This window comes from Bombina bombina, chromosome 7 (genome assembly GCF_027579735.1).
Source record: "Bombina bombina isolate aBomBom1 chromosome 7, aBomBom1.pri, whole genome shotgun sequence".
Classification (NCBI taxonomy): Eukaryota; Metazoa; Chordata; class Amphibia; order Anura; family Bombinatoridae; genus Bombina; species Bombina bombina.
In genome coordinates, this window is record NC_069505.1 from 592,887,988 (window position 1) to 592,908,041 (window position 20,054).

The 20,054-nt window shown below is 39.8% G+C and overlaps 1 protein-coding gene across 1 annotated transcript; it reads left to right on the top strand.

Moving 5' to 3' along the window:
- The first annotated feature begins 18,920 nt into the window (after nucleotides 1-18,920).
- LOC128636634 (olfactory receptor 5G3-like) lies at nucleotides 18,921-19,841 on the top strand. Its single transcript, XM_053689626.1, has one exon. The coding sequence runs from the start codon at nucleotides 18,921-18,923 to the stop codon at nucleotides 19,839-19,841; it is 921 nt and encodes a 306-aa protein (XP_053545601.1).
- Nucleotides 19,842-20,054: the final 213 nt, after the last annotated feature.

A 20,054-nucleotide genomic window follows, 5' to 3' on the forward strand; every position in this document is an offset into this window, starting at 1 on the left:
AACACCCTATATCAGGTGTGCATAATTATTAGGCAACTTCCTTTCCTTTGGCAAAATGGGTCAAAAGAAGGACTTGACAGGCTCAGAAAAGTCAAAAATAGTGAGATATCTTGCAGAGGGATGCAGCACTCTTAAAATTGCAAAGCTTCTGAAGCGTGATCATCGAACAATCAAGCGTTTCATTCAAAATAGTCAACAGGGTCGCAAGAAGCGTGTGGAAAAACCAAGGCGCAAAATAACTGCCCATGAACTGAGAAAAGTCAAGCGTTCAGCTGCCAAGATGCCACTTGCCACCAGTTTGACCATATTTCAGAGCTGCAACATCACTGGAGTGCCCAAAAGCACAAGGTGTGCAATACTCAGAGACATGGCCAAGGTAAGAAAGGCTGAAAGACGACCACCACTGAACAAGACACACAAGCTGAAACATCAAGACTGGGCCAAGAAATATCTCAAGACTGATTTTTCTAAGGTTTTATGGACTGATGAAATGAGAGTGAGTCTTGATGGGCCAGATGGATGGGCCCGTGGCTGGATTGGTAAAGGGCAGAGAGCTCCAGTCTGACTCAGACGCCAGCAAGGTGGAGGTGGAGTACTGGTTTGGGCTGGTATCATCAAAGATGAGCTTGTGGGGCCTTTTCGGGTTGAGGATGGAGTCAAGCTCAACTCCCAGTCCTACTGCCAGTTTCTGGAAGACACCTTCTTCAAGCAGTGGTACAGGAAGAAGTCTGCATCCTTCAAGAAAAACATGAATTTCATGCAGGACAATGCTCCATCACACGCGTCCAAGTACTCCACAGCGTGGCTGGCAAGAAAGGGTATAAAAGAAGAAAATCTAATGACATGGCCTCCTTGTTCACCTGATCTGAACCCCATTGAGAACCTGTGGTCCATCATCAAATGTGAGATTTACAAGGAGGGAAAACAGTACACCTCTCTGAACAGTGTCTGGGAGGCTGTGGTTGCTGCTGCACGCAATGTTGATGGTGAACAGATCAAAACACTGACAGAATCCATGGATGGCAGGCTTTTGAGTGTCCTTGCAAAGAAAGGTGGCTATATTGGTCACTGATTTGTTTTTGTTTTGTTTTTGAATGTCAGAAATGTATATTTGTGAATGTTGAGATGTTATATTGGTTTCACTGGTAAAAATAAATAATTGAAATGGGTATATATTTGTTTTTTGTTAAGTTGCCTAATAATTATGCACAGTAATAGTCACCTGCACACACAGATATCCCCCTAAAATAGCTATAACTAAAAACAAACTAAAAACTACTTCCAAAACTATTCAGCTTTGATATTAATGAGTTTTTTGGGTTCATTGAGAACATGGTTGTTGTTCAATAATAAAATTAATCCTCAAAAATACAACTTGCCTAATAATTCTTCACTCCCTGTATAAACAAATATATTCATAGTATACTGCATTAAAATGCTGCATTAGCAACCTTAAATGTGGGCGGACAGGTTTTCTGACTGGGATAATTGCCCATAATTTATATAAATGGGATCTATATGTTTTATTTTTAAACTATGTACTATTTAGGTAGCTTCTTCTGAATGGTTTCCAGTTTCGTTATGTCTAAAGGCAGATATTGGGCCCATTTATCATAGGGAAGATGTACAAAGTTTGCAGCCTTCACCGGTAGGGCTCCAAGGCTGCCTTGGCTGGTTAAAAATAGAGCCTACATTGTCCATAAGAATGTTCTATTTGGTCGTATTCTTTCTCAAACAAATAAAAATTAAGAATTTACAGAATAAACTAATATTTTCATAGCTTATACTGTATTAACTAGGGAATTAATAGCCGTAATTGTTTTACTTTGTGTATCTAATTAGTAAGTATTCCTTGCTGAGTTCTTATTCCCTAACCATTTTTAACATTCCAGTGGGACACATCTCTTTATTTTCTAAGTATAAAATATACCCAAATAATGCTATTGCCTATGTTACCAGCTCAGAGACAGCTTCACAAAAGCCTCATCTTATGGCTGAAGAAAAAATAACTATTTATAATCAGGACATATTTTTAAAAGTAGCACGGCATTGCCAAGCTTACGGTATGTATAATTTAAAATGCTCTTTTTTTCAGTTGTAAAAAATATATATTATCGTTTAAGTGAAAAATGAACCTATACGTTTCCATGTGTCAGCCATGTTTTTCTGATCATAATTCAAATTTTCAATCATGTGTTTATGGAGACATTTTACACTTATTAAAGGGACACTGAACCCAAATTTTTTCTTTCATGATTCAGTTAGAGCATGCAATTTTAAGCAACTTTCTAATTTACTCCAATTATCAATTTTTCTTCGTTCTCTTGCTTTCTTTATTTGAAAAAGAAGGCATCTAAGCTATTTTTTTGGTTCAGAATAATGCAAAGCACTTGTTTATTGGTGGATGAATTTATCCACCAATCAGCAAGAACAACCCAGGTTGTTCACCAAAAATGGGCCGACATCTAAACTTACATTCTTGCATTTCAAATAAAGATACCAAGAGAATGAAGACAATTTGATATTAGGAGTAAATGAGAAAGTTGCTTAAAATTGCATGCTCTATCTGAATCCCAAAAGAAAAAAATTGTGTTCAGTGTCCCTTTAAGTTCAACACCTAAAATAGACTTGATAAACCCTGGACAACACTGTTTGACAAATTACACAGTAACCCAAACATTTTCAAAAGTTACATCAGTTTTGTGCATGGGCAAAACACATTGAAATTACCCCTGTCATATTGGATAAAATTAGTAAGCAAAGTCATCAGATACAAATTCTACAAGTCAAGAGTCAAATAGAGAATCCAAATGATCAGGATAGCGGAATATGTCAAGGAAAACCTAGTCAAGTCCAGAGTTGAAATCAAAACTAAAAATCACAGTAGGGCAAAGAGGGATAATTGGCAAGCGTTAATGGTACATGTTGTTGTAAATAAACAATGTATGTCTCTTTTTGATAAAAGGTGGGGGTGTATACAGCGCCTGATTAGGCAAGAGGCTTTAAAATCAGTGGAGAATCCGGATATAGATATAAATATATAAAAATATAAATATAGATATAAATATAAATATAATGGAACAATTTATTACAAAAGTTAATGATAGATGATATACAAGTGTTACACCTATGTACTAGACAAATAACTAATGAATTAAAAGTATCAGCAAAAAATCGATTGATCAGTCAGAATTTCTGGGTTAAAAAGTATCAACAATACATTAAATAATACATTAATAAAAACACAAAAAAAGAAGAGAGAGGAGGATCAATATTGGGGAGTTAATCCAAAAATATGTGTGAATCCAACTGAATGAAAGAAAATCAAAGTCTCAAAGTCAATAAAGTGGCAATAGTATTCCAAAGGTCAAAAAAGTACGTGAAAAAATGGTGTACCAAAATCCAGATAAAACAGTGAAACAATATATCTGTGATTGTCTTTCATGATTCTTTCATGATTCAGATAGAGCAGCAATTTTAAGCGACTTTCTAAATTACTCCTATTATCAATTTTTCTTAATTCTCTTGCTATCTTTATTTAAAAAGCAGGAATGTAAAGCATAGGAGCCGGGCCATTTTTGGTTCAGAACCTGGGTTATGATTGCTTATTGGTGGCTAAGGGGCATATTTATCAAAGCTTCAATCTCAGTGCATTCGCCAGCGTCAATACACTCGCCAGACATCGCTGATGCGGATCTGAATACGATACCCTTATTTATTTAAAAAACGTCAAAAACATGCGCTTCAAGTACGGTGCGATGAGCTTTGGACTGTTAACTAACAGTCATCGATGTCGCAGTTATTCGGGTTTTTCCCAACTTTATTTATACCATTTCATTACAGTCCATGAACAAGCACATTTCTCTAAAGCTCATCTTTTATTTTTCATCTGTTAATGTCCAATAAATAGCTACATTTATACCTCAACAAACAATATCTCATAGAAAGTTATTTTTATATCTATTTGTTATACAAAAAAATCTGTCATTTGATACTTTCACAAAAATTAATGTGTATTTGTATTTCTAGAAGTCATTGTCACAAAAACCTCAGGATTTAGCTAAGAAGGGGTTAATTCTGTGTAGCTTGAACTCAAAACAGTTATTTGTTTTTCAAGAAGAATTGTGACTTGTATTTTCTTTGAAGTGCCAGGAGCCTCCTAAATAGCTCCACCAACTGTTATTGTGTATGCATAAAGCCACTCAAGTTCTTAGTTTCAGAAAATACACAGGACAGGGTTTATGGCTTAGGCTGTCAATAGAAGGCATGATGCAAAACAGGGCCTCCATCACAAAAACTGACCAGGTCACTGAAAGGACATTGGTATATTATGTACATATGTGTGTTAAAACTGTTATAACCTTAAATGAAGGTAAATATGACAACCTATGGCATATTTGATATCAAACCGATTCTCCCAATGAAACTAAGAGGTTCTCGATATGTAAATATAGAAATAGTTACCTAGCAGAAATTATAATGGATTGTATAATTTCAGGCAAGAACTTAGTCTATTGAAGGGCATAAAGACAGGGGGGTTTCTTAGCCCGCCCAGGAGGGTGTGGTCAGGCAACCTAATCTCTGGAAAATGGTATAAGAATCTTATGTTTTTAACAATAAGGTGTTCATTCTTACAAGGGGAGCTGCTTTACAGAAGTAAGGAGCCATCATTTTCATGCCAGCCCCTGGCGCAGATCTTGAAAACTAGGAAAGTATTCAATTCTGTTTTTATCCTTTTTATTTTAAAACACTGTTTGCTTGTGTAATTTTATTTGTAACAACTTTTTATTAATAATGCATTGTGCATAATATTTTTGGCATAATAAATAATTCCTTTATTAAGTTTGGCCTTTGTCTAATAATTGAACCACGTTACTGAAAGAGACTGGAATATTAGAACTGTATAATTTAGGTTATTTTCTGCTAAATTGTATTTAGAGAGTTAATGTGTAAAGTCTGGGTTTTTCTTAGGATTTTCCCTTTAATAAATTTTAAGTTGTGGCAGTATTGGAGCTATAGGATTGATAGTTTATTGTGGGTGGCATTAAAAGGGAGTTTTGGGCATTTCTCTTACGTCTAGTACAGACTAGGGAGTGTGGTTAACCCTTGCACCCACTAAACTGAATCACAAGCTTGCCTGGTGTGGCTAGATTGTGACCTATTGGTGACAGTAAAAGGGGGCTGAAAACCCTTTATGTGCCAAATAAGTGACTGGCGCAGGTTTGGATAACCTTGGTTCATCACAAATTGGTGGCAGCGGTGTAGATAATTTTTTTTATTATTAGATTTTAGTGCGTGTGGATTTGCTAGTGTGAAAATCCTGGTACTAAAAGAAATTGTTTTTTACAATTTCCAAAGGCTAAAACTCAGTGCATTATATAGTCACACATTGCAAACAGTCCCCTTCCCTATCGTCTGTTTTTCTTTTCTATTTTATTTTTGCTATGCAATCATACGAGCAGCAATCTAAAGAGACACTGGTACTCTTATGCCAGGAGCGTGATATTTGAACACATTCAAAGAACAAAGATGGACTAATACAAGCTCTTGTTGAATATGATAACAGCCAAATCACACCAGTTGAAGTCTCAGAAGAGATGTCTGCAGCTGTGGGCAGTGATTCATCAGGATCTGGGGATCCATTGGACTGTTATTTGCAAACTGTTCTTAAACATATGGGTTCAGTGGATGCAAGTTTGCGCATGGAACTGATTACAAAATTTTATGAGAGACAGGCTGCTGCAGCTGAGAGACAGGCGGCTGCGGAAGCTGCTGAGAGACAGGCGGCTAGGGAAGCTGAGAGAGAGTCTCTGGCAGCTGAAAGACAGGCTGCTGAACGACAGGCGGAGAGAGAGTATCAGCTACAGCTTGCACGGTTGGAGAGAGGGACGGTCTCCCCTGTTGTTAGTGAACCTAGAGACCCACCTGCTCCCAGAGTGCGTGCAGATAATTTTCCCACTTTGGAGAAAGATGGAGATGTGGATGTATTCCTGCGTAGCTTTGAGAAAGTTTGCAGATAGTTCCAGCTTCCAAGGGAGCAGTGGGCCAAGTACCTTACCCCTGGCCTGAAAGGTCCTGCACTGGAGGCGTTTGCTGAACTACCCCCAGAGTTTGATCAGGACTATGATTCCATTAAAGCTGCACTGCAGAGGAGATATAATCTTACTCCTGAGGTGTACAGGAAGAAATTCCGTTCTCTGCAGAAAGGTTTGTCAGAGAGCTTTACTACAACTGTTGGAAACTTGATGACAGCCTTTAAACAGTGGGTCAGAGGATTAAAAGTTGCCACTATGGAGGAGCTGGAAGATTTGATTGTGAAGGAGCAATTTATGCAGCTGTGCCCAGCCGAAGTTCAAGAATAGGTTTTGGACCGTAAACCCATAACAGCATTGGAAGCTGGTGAGCTGGCTGATTTTTACACAGCCAATAGGTCACCAGGGAATGGGAGACAATCCTTTTCTAAGGGGGGATCCACCTGGAAATGAGCTGCTGCCCGACCCCCCTTCACAAAACCTGCTGTGCCTTTATCTAGTGTGTCTGCTCCCTCTGGGAAAGGAGGGACGGGTGCTGCACCTGGGCAGGGAGATACCCGCAAGTGTTTTGCTTGTCAAAAAATGGGTCACATCAGCACTAACTGCCCAGAGAGGAAGAAACCTTCAGCATCAGCAGGAGGAGGCTGCTCCTCAGGATTATCATCGTCGGTTTTGTTTGTAACCCGGCCAGAGGAAAGTACCAACGAGAACCTACAACCTGTGACTGTTGGAGATAAGGTAACATTACGGCTCAGAGACACGGGTGCAGAAGTGACTATTGTGCATCCAGAGCTAGTGAGCTCGGAGGACATTATCCCTGGAAAGACTCTAGCAGTAAAAGGGATTGGGGGAGTACAACCTGCATTGCCTATGGCACGAGTATATCTAGATTGGGGAGCAGGAAGAGGGTTAAGAGATGTGGGAGTGTCAGATAATATTCCTACAAATGTATTGCTTGGTACTGATTTGGGTAGATTATTGTCACAGTATATACCTGATCATGATACCTGTGACCTAGGTAAACAAGATAAGGGTCCTAATGTACAAGAGACCATGTGTAACTATGCTCAGATATGTGCTGAAGGGGAGGGGGGGCAGGGTGTGTGTGTGACGCAGCCTTTACCTGAACCAGACATGTCTGTAGGGCCCTGTGAAAATATGGGAGGATGCACTGACAGAGAGAGAGAGAGAGCTGAATGAGAATGACAGTCTGTTGGTGTGTGAACCAATCATCCCTAAGTACCAAAAGTGTGTAGAAGTAGTGCCAGAGGGGGAGGGCCCCTCTGTATCAGTGGTGACCCAACAGCAGTCTGTCCAGATTAGGGAGCAGGGGGTGCTTCAGCCTGAGGACCCAGGGGAGAACACTGATAAGGAAGGTGGGGGCCTCAAACAGCACAGTCACTAATAATTGGTCAGAGTCAGGATTTTCAGCAGGCCCAGGGGACTGATCCCACACTAGAGAAGATCAGGGACCTAGCTAGGCAGCTGCCTGCTGACTCTGATAATAAGAGAGTGTACTGGGATAAAGGGAGGTTGTACCGGGAGTCCATTCCAGTGGAGGGACAGGATCCCTGGCTAGCTGAGAGACAGTTAGTGGTAACTAAACGGTTTAGAGCGCAACTGTTGGGAGTGGCCCATGAAATTCCTATGGCAGGACATCTAGGGGTACAGAGAACCAAATCCCGGTTGTCCCATCACTTTTATTGGCCGGGGATGGGTACTGATGTTGCTAATTATTGTCGCTCCTGTCCTGCATGTCAGAAAGTGGGGAAACCTGGAGAGGTGGGACGTGCCCCTTTAATTCCCCTCCCCATAGTGACTGAGCCCTTTGAGAGGGTGGCTGTTGATATAGTAGGGCCCCTAGCTATTCCAAGCAGTTCAGGGAAAAGATTCATTCTGACGGTAGTGGATTATGTGACCCGCTACCCAGAGGCGGTGGCCCTGTCATCTATCAGGGCTGATAAAGTGGCTGATGCTTTATTGGGTATCTTTGCAAGGGTAGGTTTCCCTAAGGAAATGCTAACTGATCAGGGCACGCAATTTATGTCTGGCCTGATGCAGAGTCTATGTAAAAAGGTGCAGGTAGAACACCTAGAGACTAGCCCATACCACCCCCAGACCAATGGCTTGTGTGAAAGGTTTAATGGAACCCTGAAGCAGATGCTCAAAACCTTTGTGGAGTCACAGGGAAAGGACTGGGAGCATTACCTGCCGCACCTCCTATTTGCTTATATAGAGGTGCCCCAGGAATCCACTGGTTTCTCCCCCTTTGAACTCCTATATGGACGCAGAGTGCGTGGGCCCCCTTGATCTGACCAGGGAGGGGTGGGAAGGCAAATTGGGTGCTCAAGAGACCTCGGTAGTAGACTATGTAATAAGGTTCAGGGACAGAATGCATAGCCTAGTGGGGGAGGTACAGGAAAACCTAAAGGCTGCCCAGTCTAAGCAGAAGCAGTGGTATGACCGGAATGCCAGAGAGAGAGTGTATGATGTGGGACAGAAAGTGCTTGTTTTAATACCCATGAGACAGAACAAACTACAGGCTGCCTGGGAGGGTCCATTTACTATCCTAAAGAGGATGAATGATGTGAACTATGTGGTGTCTCTGGATGAGGAGGGTAAAAGGCAAAAAATCTATCATATAAATATGATAAAAGCCTATTATGACAGAGAACCCACCGTGTTAACTGTGTGTAGTTTGCCTGGAGAAGAGCATGAGACTGACCCTCTTGTTGATTTACTGGCCCCCACCAGGAAAAACAACACCCTAGAAGCTGCCCAGATTAGTGCCCACTTAACTGGGGATCAGCGGCATCAGCTGTCTGAGGTGCTTAGGCCTTATTATAGCGTGTTCACAGGGAAGCCTGGCAGGACACCCATAGTCACACATCATGTAGATACTGGGAATCACCATCCCCTCAGACAAACAGCGTACAGGGTATCCTTGCAGGTCAGTGCTGACATAAAAAGGGAGATAGAGGAGATGCTAGAGCTGGGAGTGATTTGCAAGTCCCACAGCCCCTGGGCCTCCCCAGTAGTACTAGTCCCCAAAAAGGACAAAACCACTAGGTTCTGTGTAGATTACAGAAAGCTAAACTTAGTGACTGAATTTGATGCCTATCCTATGCCTCGCATAGATGAACTACTGGACAGGCTAGCAGGGGCCAAGTTTCTTAGCATCATGGATCTCAGCAGGGGATACTCTCAGATCCCTATGACCCCAGAAGCACAAGAGAGGTCTGCCTTTATCACTCCTTTTGGGTTATATGAATTCCAAGTGATGCCCTTTGGGATGAAAAATGCCCCTGCCACATTCCAGTGGCTAGTTAACCACTTATTGGAGGGGCTAGAGGGGCAAGATGTTGCATACCTGGATGATATTGCAGTGTTCAGTGATACCTGGGAGGAACACCTCACACATTTAGCCATTGTATTGGACCGAATAGCCACTGCTGGGCTAACTATAAAACCAGATAAGTGTCAGCTGGGCATGGGGGAGGTCCAGTACTTGGGTCACCTGGTGGGAGGAGGGGTACTGCACCCCGAGCCAAGTAAAACTGAAGCCATAATGGCCTGGCCCACCCCTAAGACAAAGAAACAGGTTATGTCCTTCCTGGGTACCGCAGGGTACTATAGAAAGTTTGTGCCACACTATAGTACCATAGCCAAACCCCTAACAGACCTTACAAAAAAAAGCCTACCTCTAACAGTCAAATGGACCCCTGAGTGTGACAGGGCTTTTAGTTTATTTAAAATTGCCCTTACGGACTCCCCTGTACTACAGGCCCCTGATTTCCACAGGAGATTCGTAGTGCAAACGGATGCTTCTAACTATGGGTTAGGGGCTGTGCTGAGTCAGGTGGATAAGAAAGGTGAGGAGCACCCCATTGTGTACCTAGGCAGGAAATTACTTCCAAGAGAAGTGGCATATGCCACTGTGGAAAAAGAGTGCCTTGCTATAGTTTGGGCCTTGCAAAAGCTACAGCCTTATCTGTATGGACGCCAGTTTACCGTGATAACTGACCACAACCCATTACACTGGTTACATAGGGTAGCTGGCTCAAATGGTAAACTCCTCAGGTGGAGCCTAGCTCTACAACAACATGAGTTTACCATACAACATAAAAAGGGCAGTATGCATGGTAACACTGATGGTCTGTCATGCCAGGAGGAGTGTCCTCTTTGATACGCATTTGGAGTGGCTTGTAGCCACCCCCTTTTGCGTCTCTTATTGGGGGAGGTGTCACGAAAACCTCAGGATTTAGCTAAGAAGGGGTTAATTCTGTGTAGCTTGAACTCAAAACAGTTATTTGTTTTTCAAGAAGAATTGTGACTTGTATTTTCTTTGAAGTGCCAGGAGCCTCCTAAATAGCTCCACCAACTGTTATTGTGTATGCATTGAGTCATAAAGCCACTCAAGCTCTTAGTTTCAGAAAATACACAGGACAGGGTTTATGGCTTAGGCTGTCAATAGAATGCATGATGCAAAACAGGGCCTCCATCACAAAAACTGACCAGGTCACTGAAAGGACATTGGTATATTATGTACATATTTGTGTTAAAACTGTTATAACCTTAAATGAAGGTAAATATGACAACCTATGACATATTTGATATCAAACCGATTCTCCCAATGAAACTAAAAGGTTCTCGATATGTAAAAATAATGGATTGTATAATTTCAGGCAAGAACTTAGTCTATTGAAGGGCATAAAGACAGGGGGGTTTCTTAGCCCGCCCAGGAGGGTGTGGTCAGGCAACCTAATCTCTGGAAAATTGTATAAGAATCTTATGTTTTTAACAATAAGGTGTTCATTCTTACAAGGGGAGCTGCTTTACAGAAGTAAGGAGCCATCATTTTCATGCCAGCCCCTGGCGCAGATCTTGAAAACTAGGAAAGTATTCAATTCTGTTTTTCTCCTTTTTATTTTAAAACACTGTTTGCTTGTGTAATTTTATTTGTAACAACTTTTTATTAATAATGCATTGTGCATAATATTTTTGGCATAATAAATAATTCCTTTATTAAGTTTGGCCTTTGTCTAATAATTGAACCACGTTACTGAAAGAGACTGGAATATTAGAACTGTATAATTTAGGTTATTTTCTGCTAAATTGTATTTAGAGAGTTAATGTGTAAAGTCTGGGTTTTTTCTTAGGATTTTCCCTTTAATAAATTTTAAGTCGTGGCAGTATTGGAGCTATAGGATTGATAGTTTATTGTGGGTGGCATTAAAAGGGAGTTTTGGGCATTTCTCTTACATCTAGTACAGACTAGGGAGTGTGGTTAACCCTTGCACCCACTAAACTGAATCACAAGCTTGCCTGGTGTGGCTAGATTGTGACCTATTGGTGACAGTAAAAGGGGGCTGAAAACCCTTTCTGTGCCAAATAAGTGAGTGGCGCAAGGTTGGATAACCTTGGTTCGTCACAGTCATGAGATGCTTTTATCTCATGTTTTTTTTATAAATGACTATTAATGCTAGAATTTGTACATATATCTTTGCACATACTTGTATATATATATATGTATGTGTGTGTGTGTGTGTTATGTCAGAAATCCTTTGCAAACATATTTACATGTCCCTAAATTCCTTTATTTTTTCTAAACAAAGTTGTCTTTCATATCTCTGTGTTTATTTATACCACTATATGTATATAGTGTAAATGTGTTATTATTCTGAGCAGGAATAATTGAAAATATAACATGTAATCAGGGTATCATATGTATTTATTTGCAATCAATGTACATTTTAAGAGCTGGGCCAGTTTTCTCTCTGTACCTGTGTAACCCCTCCTGATTGCAATCTAGTTTTAAAAACCACCCCTTCACAGGTGTTATAAAATGGGCTGGCATATAAAATGACATTTCTTACTGAAAAATAAATTCAAGATAAGGAAGAAATACACTGAAAATAGAATGACAGTAAAGAGGTGTTTTTAATTTCTGCTCTATCTGAATCATGACAGTTTAATGTTAGGTGGGCTATCCCTTTGAGCTATCAGATTAAGATTATATTGAGTCAAATATCAACTCGAATTTTAAAATCATTGTCTAAAATATTACACTGTGTGTCCTAATGTCAGCATCAATGTTTATCTTTAATACTAATTTCACATATACATACTTTCAAAGTATAATACACAATGTAACAAATGGCACTTACAAGTTCTGATGAGTGATCAATGACACAAGTATCGAACAATTTGATTCGTTAGTGATAGTTTAAAATGTATATTTGAATCAGATTGGCTGCTGTCATAAATCATGTGATTATGCATATTCCAATCAAAAGTGGTTGAAAAATTCACCAGTGTGTTGGTTAATTAGGAGTTTGCGTCATAATTGGTGCGAAAAGTGTTGAGTCAAATATGGCGAGAAGTGGAGAGTATGACTTGTATTACATGGCTTAAACATGGTGCACATAGATTTTTCCCAAAAAATAAAAAGGAAGTTAGCTATATTATGTTGTGTATTTATTTCATTTGTATCTCTATATCTATTATTGCAACAAGTTTGGGGAAAAACTTTGCACCAAATTTGGAGAAATAATATTGTCCCCTTGCTTTGTAATGAGAGACAAATTTGTAGCATAATCCATAAGTAGTTTTGTATTTTTCATTTTTATTCCTATATCTACTAGTGCACCAAATGTGGAGCAATAATATGGTTTGATTTAGAAAGGGTATACAATTTTAATAAAGTTTCTAAATTTCAACATTTGCCGATCTTGACGCTTTGATAACTACGGCGAATCAATCTCGCGACAAATACGACGCGGAATTCAAGCATATTTTTAGTTGATGCTTTGATAAATAGGCCCCTAAATGTCAACCACCAATAAGCAATAGCTATCCACTGTGTTGAACCTAAAATGGGCCGGCTCCTAAGCTTTACATTCCTGCTTTTTAAATAAAGATAGCAAAGGAATGAAGAAAAAATGATAATAGGAGTAAATTAGAAAGTTGCTTAAAATTGCTGCTCTATCTGAATCATTAAAGAAAAAATGTGGGTTTAATATCTCTTTAATGTTGTATATATCCTCTTGCAGAGCAAGTAAAACATTCTACCCTTAAATGTGTTCCAGGATTCATTATACATCCTCAAGTGTATTGAATTGTTTACAAACAGCTCTTTCATCTTTATTTTATCATTTGAAATAGCTGCTTTTGCATGTTGTATTCCCATCTCTACTGGAAATTTGAATAGTTCAGTACTAGCTATAGAAAATCAATATAGAAAAAAATATGTAAACAAGAGACTTCAGCAGAAATCAGCCTCAGAGTGGGTGATGGGAGACAGAGAGATAAAGCCTAGCCTATTTAATAGCTTGTTGGTGCTGTGGTCAGATGAGATGACCTATTTGGTTGTCTATAAAATTTGTACTATTAAAAGGATGTCCCAGGTGCCAATCTCAGAACATAATGAATATTAATAGTTTTCAATTCTGAGAACTAATGAAGGACTTCAGAAGCCTAACCGTGCTAAATATCTGTTCCAGATAAGCTGAAAGAGATATGAACCCCAAAAATGTTCTATTGTGATTCCGACAGAGCAAACCATTTTTAAAAAGTTTCCAATGTACTTCTATTATCAAATTTGCTTCTTTCCCGTGTTATTCTGTGTCCAAGAGATACTCAGGTGTCTGGTGCACTACATCAGGGTTCTTCAAACCATGGGTCGGGACCTATTACTGGGTCGCGACTTGCGTGTGTTGTAGGAGAGTGTTTGTGGTGTGTGTGTTGTATGAGAGTATGTGTGTTGTATTAGTGTGTGTGTGTAGTGTGTGTGTTGTATGAGAGTGTGCGGTGTGTGTGTGTTATTTGAGAGTATGTGGTGTGAGTGTGTTGTATGAGAGTGTGGGTGGTGTGTGTGTGGTTGTTGTATGAGAGTGTGTGTAGTGTGTGTGTGTGTTGTATGAGAGTGTGTGTAGTGTGGGTGTTGTATGAGAGTGTGGGTGGTGTGTGTGTTGTATGAGAGTGTGTGTAGTGTGTGTGTGTGTTGTATGAGTGTGTGTGTGGGTGTTGTATGAGAGTGTGTGTAGTGTGTGTGTGTGTGTGTGTGTTGTATGAGTGTGTGTGTGGGTGTTGTATGAGAGTGTGTGTAGTGTGTGTGTGTGTTGTATGAGTGTGTGTGTGTGTGTGTTGTATGAGAGTGTGTGTAGTGTGTGTATTGTATGAGAATGTGTGTAGTGTGTGTGTGGGTTGTATGAGTATGTGTGTGTAGTGTGTGTGTTGTATGAGAGTGTGTGTGGTGTGTGTGTTGTATGAGAGTGTATGTGGTGTATATATGTGTAATGTGAGTGTTTTGTGTTGTATGAGAGTGTGTGTGTTGTATGAGAGTATATTTGTTGTGTGAGTGTGTGTGTTGTATGAGAGTGTGTCTGGTGTGTATATATGTGTAATGTGAGTGTTTTGTGTTGTATGAGAGAATGTGTGTGTTGCATGAGAGTGTGTGTGTGCTGTATGAGAGTGTGTCTGGTGTGTATATATGTGTAATGTGAGTGTTTTGGGTTGTATGAGAGTGTGTGTGTTGTATGAGAGTGTGTGTGATGTGTATATGTGTAATATGAGAGTATTTTTGTGTTGTATGAGAGTGTGTGTGTTGTATGAGAGTGTGTCTGGTGTGTATATATGTGTAATGTGAGTGTTTTGTGTTGTATGAGAGAATGTGTGTGTTGCATGAGAGTGTGTGTGTTGTATGAGAGTGTGTCTGGTGTGTATATATGTGTAATGTGAGTGTTTTGTGTTGCATGAGAGTGTGTGTGTTGTATGAGAGTGTGTGTGATGTGTATATGTGTAATATGAGAGTATTTTTGTGTTGTATGAGAGTGTGTGTGTTGTATGAGAGTGTATGTGGTGTATATATGTGTAATGTGAGAGTGTTTTTGTGTTGTATGAGAGTGTGTGTGTTGTATGAGAGTGTGCAGGGCCGGATTTACCATTAGGCAGAGTAGGCATGTGCCTACAGGCGCCTTCTATAAAGGGGCGCCTGTCTCTCCTTATGTCTTTTCTGCACACCTCTATGGCTCTGTCCTCACTCACCATAGTAGATAATAACTTTGCCCTAAACAAAGATGGCTGCCACACTGGCTGCTCCGGTCCATTTCTCCAGTGAATGCGGACAGAGCGGCCTGAGAGTAAGTGTGCAGGGGTTGGTTCTTTTATGGGGAGTGACAGTGAGTGACTGTGCGCTATTACAGAGTGCTCTAAGTGCATGCTATTTGTGCGCTATTACAAAGAGCTCTGAGTGCACGGTGGGTATGTATCAGCTGCAGCGGCTGTCAAAATCTAAATGACAGATTGTACAGTCTGAGAACAGTCTTTCATATAAAATATCATAGGTATGATGAATATTATTGCTAAAATGCAAAATGCCAGGGCTATTGCACAGGATAAACACACTTTAAAAAAACAACTGAACCTTGGTTGATTGTGCACATTGCAGGCTTGGACAGCAAAGTTTCTAAATGAAGCCCCAGTCTAGACAACCTGCACTTTTCTTGTATAAATTATATTATAAAAAAATACTGTTCTGACTGGAATCTCATTATACTGAACAAATACTGTGTGGAGTGTTTTGTAAAAAAAAAAATCATAGTTCTATAAAGTTTTAGGCTGTATCTATAGGTTCATAGGTGTGAACTGGGAGCGTGTGAGGGCGCTTTAGATTTTGGTGCCTACGGGCACCTGGACTGTAAATCCGGCCCTGAGAGTGTGGATGGTGTGTGTTGTATGAGAGTGTATGTGGTGTATATATGTGTAATGTGAGAGTGTTTTTGTGTTGTATGAGAGTGTGTGTGTGTGTGTGTGTTGTATGAGAGTGTGGATGGTGTGTGTGTATGTGAGTGTATGTGGTGTATATATGTGTAATGTGAGAGTGTTTTTGTGTTGTATGAGAGTGTGTGTGTGTTGTATGAGAGTGTGGGTGGTGTGTGTGTATGTGAGTGTATGTGGTGTATATATGTGTAATGTGAGTGTTTTGTGTTGTATGAGAGTGTGTGTGTGGTGTGTATATGTGTAATATGAGAGTGTTTTCGTGTTGTATGAGAGTGTGTCTGGTGTGTATATGTGTGTAATGTGAGTGTTTTGTGTTGTATGAGAGTGTGTGTGTTGTATGAGAGTGTGTCCGGTGTGTATATATGTGTAATGTGAGTGTTTTGTGTTGTATGAGAGTGTGTGTGTTGTATTAGAGTGTGTGTGTTGTATGAGAGTGTGTCTGGTGTGTATATATGTGTAATGTGAGTGTTTTGTATTGTATGAGAGTGTGTGTGTTGTATGAGAGTGTGTGTGCTGTATGAGAGTGTGTGTGCTGTATGAGAGTGTGTCTGGTGTGTATATATGTGTAATGTGAGTGTTTTGTGTTGTATGAGAGTGTGTGTGTTGTATGAGAGTGTGTCTGGTGTATGAGAGTGTGTGTGGTGTGTATATGTGTAATATGAGAGTGTTTTGTGTTGTATGAGAGTGTGTGTGGTGTGTATATGTGTAATATGAGAGTGTTTTGTGTTGTATGAGAGTGTGTGTTGTATGAGAGTGTGTGTGATGTGTATATGTGTAATATGAGAGTGTTTTTGTGTTGTATGAGAGTGTGTTTGTTGTATGGGTGTGTGCGCTGTATGACAGTGTGTCTGGTGTGTATATAGTATGTGTTATTACAACATGTTCAAGTTTGACTAAAATCAGGAATAAAATGCGCACCCATTTTACTCACTTTGCTAAAAATTGCAGCTATCTTGTATTTTACTTCAGAAATTTTCAGACAATGGGGTCAATTTATCAAGCTCCGTATGGAAAGGTTCGCCGGAAACAGAAGTTATGAAGCTGCGGCCTAAAGACCGCTGCTCCATAACTTGTCGGCCTGCTCTGAGGAGGCGGACAGAAATCAACCCGATCGAATACGATCGGTTTGATTGACACCCCCGGCTAGCAGACGATTGTCCACGAATCTGCAAGGGCGGCATTGCACCAGCAGTTCACAAGAACTGCTGGTGCAATGATAAATGCTGACAGCGTATGCTGTCGGAATTTATCGATGTGCGGCGGACATGATACGCTACATCGTATAATGTCCACTCGCACATTGATAAATATGCCCCCAAGCATAAAAATTTTGATGGCAAAGGTATGTGGTATCATTGCACTGGGTCTTGGGAAAATAAGTTTGAAGAACCCTGCACTACATGACCGGAAATAGTGCTGCAATATAGTGTTCTTGCAAATGCATAACATTCTTGCAAAACAGCTGCCCTGTAGTGCTACAGAAATGGTCTGGCTCCTAAGCAAATGTCCCTGCTTTTCAACAAAAGATACCAAGGAAACAAAGAACATTTGATAATAGAGATAAATGAGAAAGTTGTTTAAAATTGTATGTTCTTTGACTCATGGAAGAAACATTTTGGATTTCATGTCCCTTTAGACAGAGGCAATGAGATAAGAACTGCAAAAACAATAAAGAGTTTCCTAAAATAATGACTGTGGCAGATCTTATCTACACCAGTAAAGCAAGCAGTGAGTGAAAAAACCACAGCAGAAAACAAGGTGATAATACATTCCAAACATTTTCAAAATTACACAGTATGTTAGTTTATTGTATGACTGCTGAAAAGGCCCAATAATTGCAAGGTGTTTATTGTTCCTTTCAGTGGAATAATATAATCACATAGAATGTTTGAAGGGAAAAATAGCCTCGCCCAGCCATATTTTCTGCCTAGCCACGCCCCCTAACCACCCAATAATGCCCCAGACTCCATAGGTTCACACATGTGTTGTGGAAATTTAGCCCAAAATAGATTCTTACCAGGTAGAGAAATATAATACAGACCAGACTAAAATATTTAATACAACAGGAAATCTGTTTATAGGCTGATCATTTATTTTACTGCTAGCAGAACTCCTCTTATAGACAGACAAAGGACTAGAGAAGTGAGTTCTAGCTACATGATACAGTTTATATAACAGAAACATTCCTTGATAAGAGAAATATATGAGATTGATCGTTGCTACACACACTGGATTGCATTACTAACAGGGTCTGGACTAAACAGATAACAGGAATACATCAAAAAAGTCATTTATCTGGACAAAAATAAGTTTAATTGCTCTTGCAGTTCATGTTCACGTGGGTTTCTTTGCAGACAAAACTCAAAGCTATGTGATAAGTACATTTTAGAGAATGGAGTCTCATAAAACAGTAGCAAGAGGCTAATAAAATATTATATAACACATGGAACACTGGAAACACCAGTGATAACTGAATATACCTAATATTACTAAAATCAATTATTATTATTTCATAATTTTATATAAATGTTCTGCTTTTTGACTTGCCATCTGTTAGTATTTATAATAATTCTTGACACATTGAAGCACAAAGTTCTTTACATAAAGCGGGCACTACTGGTTTTAGAGCAGTGTCTCAACCTCCCCTACTTACCTTTAAATTTAAATCATGAACCTTCTGAAACCCACACAGAAACAATCAAACCGGCCACCAAAATGGCCAGTCACACAAGGACCAAACAGCTTCATCTTTTGGATGGCATGACGGCACCTCCCGGCCACACAGTTCTGCTCAAGGCTGCATGTATCCACGTCAGCCTTTTGGTCCTAGATATCAGGCTAGCAGGGAATGTTGGGAAAAATGAAGATACAATCTTTCCAACATTTCACGTAATGCTATAAAACTCTTGACACCGCACTGGAGATTTTCCTCAACATCTGTAGATTGTCTGTCTGACTATCTATATCTACCTAAAGTCCCTCAAAATTAATTTAGAATACGTCTAGGCCTATTAGTAACAACTTGTTCTTACCAAGTTATTTAATTCCATGAAATGCTTTTTTTTCTTATGATTGTTAATTCTTTGATTTTTTTTTAGTAAACAGACAATGCTTGGGAACAACCAAACAACGGTTACAGAATTCCTGCTTTTGGGATTTACCAGATATCACCCCTACAAGTTTTGGATTTTCTTCCTCACCCTTTCAGTTTACATTGCAACAGTGGTGGGTAATCTTCTGATCATTACATTAGTTTTACTAAGTCCTTATCTCAAATCTCCCATGTACTTCTTCCTAAGCAACCTCTACGTATCTGACACTATAGTGACAACCAACATCATACCCAACATGCTCTGTGTTACATGGCAAGATGGTGGGACAATATCTTATGTTCCTTGCCTTTTTCAGTTTTATATTCATGGTTCCTCGAGTTGTGCTGGGTGTTTTCTTCTCACGGCTATGTCTTATGACCGTTATCTCGCTATTTGTAACCCGTTACGTTATACCGCAATAATGGAATTTAAACTATGTCTACAACTTGGATTATTTTCTTGGTTCTTTGGTTTTCTGGTACCAGTCATGTCAACTACAATGATAAGTTGCATGGAGTTCTGTGGTACTAATACCATTAATCATTTCTTCTGTGATTTGATACCTCTGTTAGAGATTTCTTGTTCAGATATATCATTTGTGAAACTGGAAATTTTCCTGGTCAGTGTCTTTGTGTTAATTCTTCCTCCAACCCTCATCATTCTGTCTTACGTTTACATTCTCATCACTGTCCTTAAAATTCCTTCCACCAGTGGCAGACAAAAAGTTTTTTCCACCTGTAGTTCCCACTTGACAGTTGTATGTGTATACTATGGGACAGTATTAGCCATATACACAATACCATCCAGTAAAACCTCTATAGATACCCATAAGTTCCTCTCCCTTCTCTATACTGTGGTAACGCCTCTGTTAAACCCTATAATATATGGCTTGAGGAGTCAAGAGATTAGAAGTGCACTGAGTAAACTTATTGGATAAGGACACAGAATTCCAAATTATACGTTAAAGGGACAAGAAACCCAAAATAAAACTTTCATTATTTAGATGCAATGGGGCATATTTATCAAGCTTCGTGTGGAGTTGAGGCCCCTTGATTCCAGCGAGCCTTCAGTCTCGCCAGAAACAGAAGTCTAAAGACCGCTGCTCCATAACTTGCCCGCCTGCTCTGAGGCCACGGACAGAAATCAACCC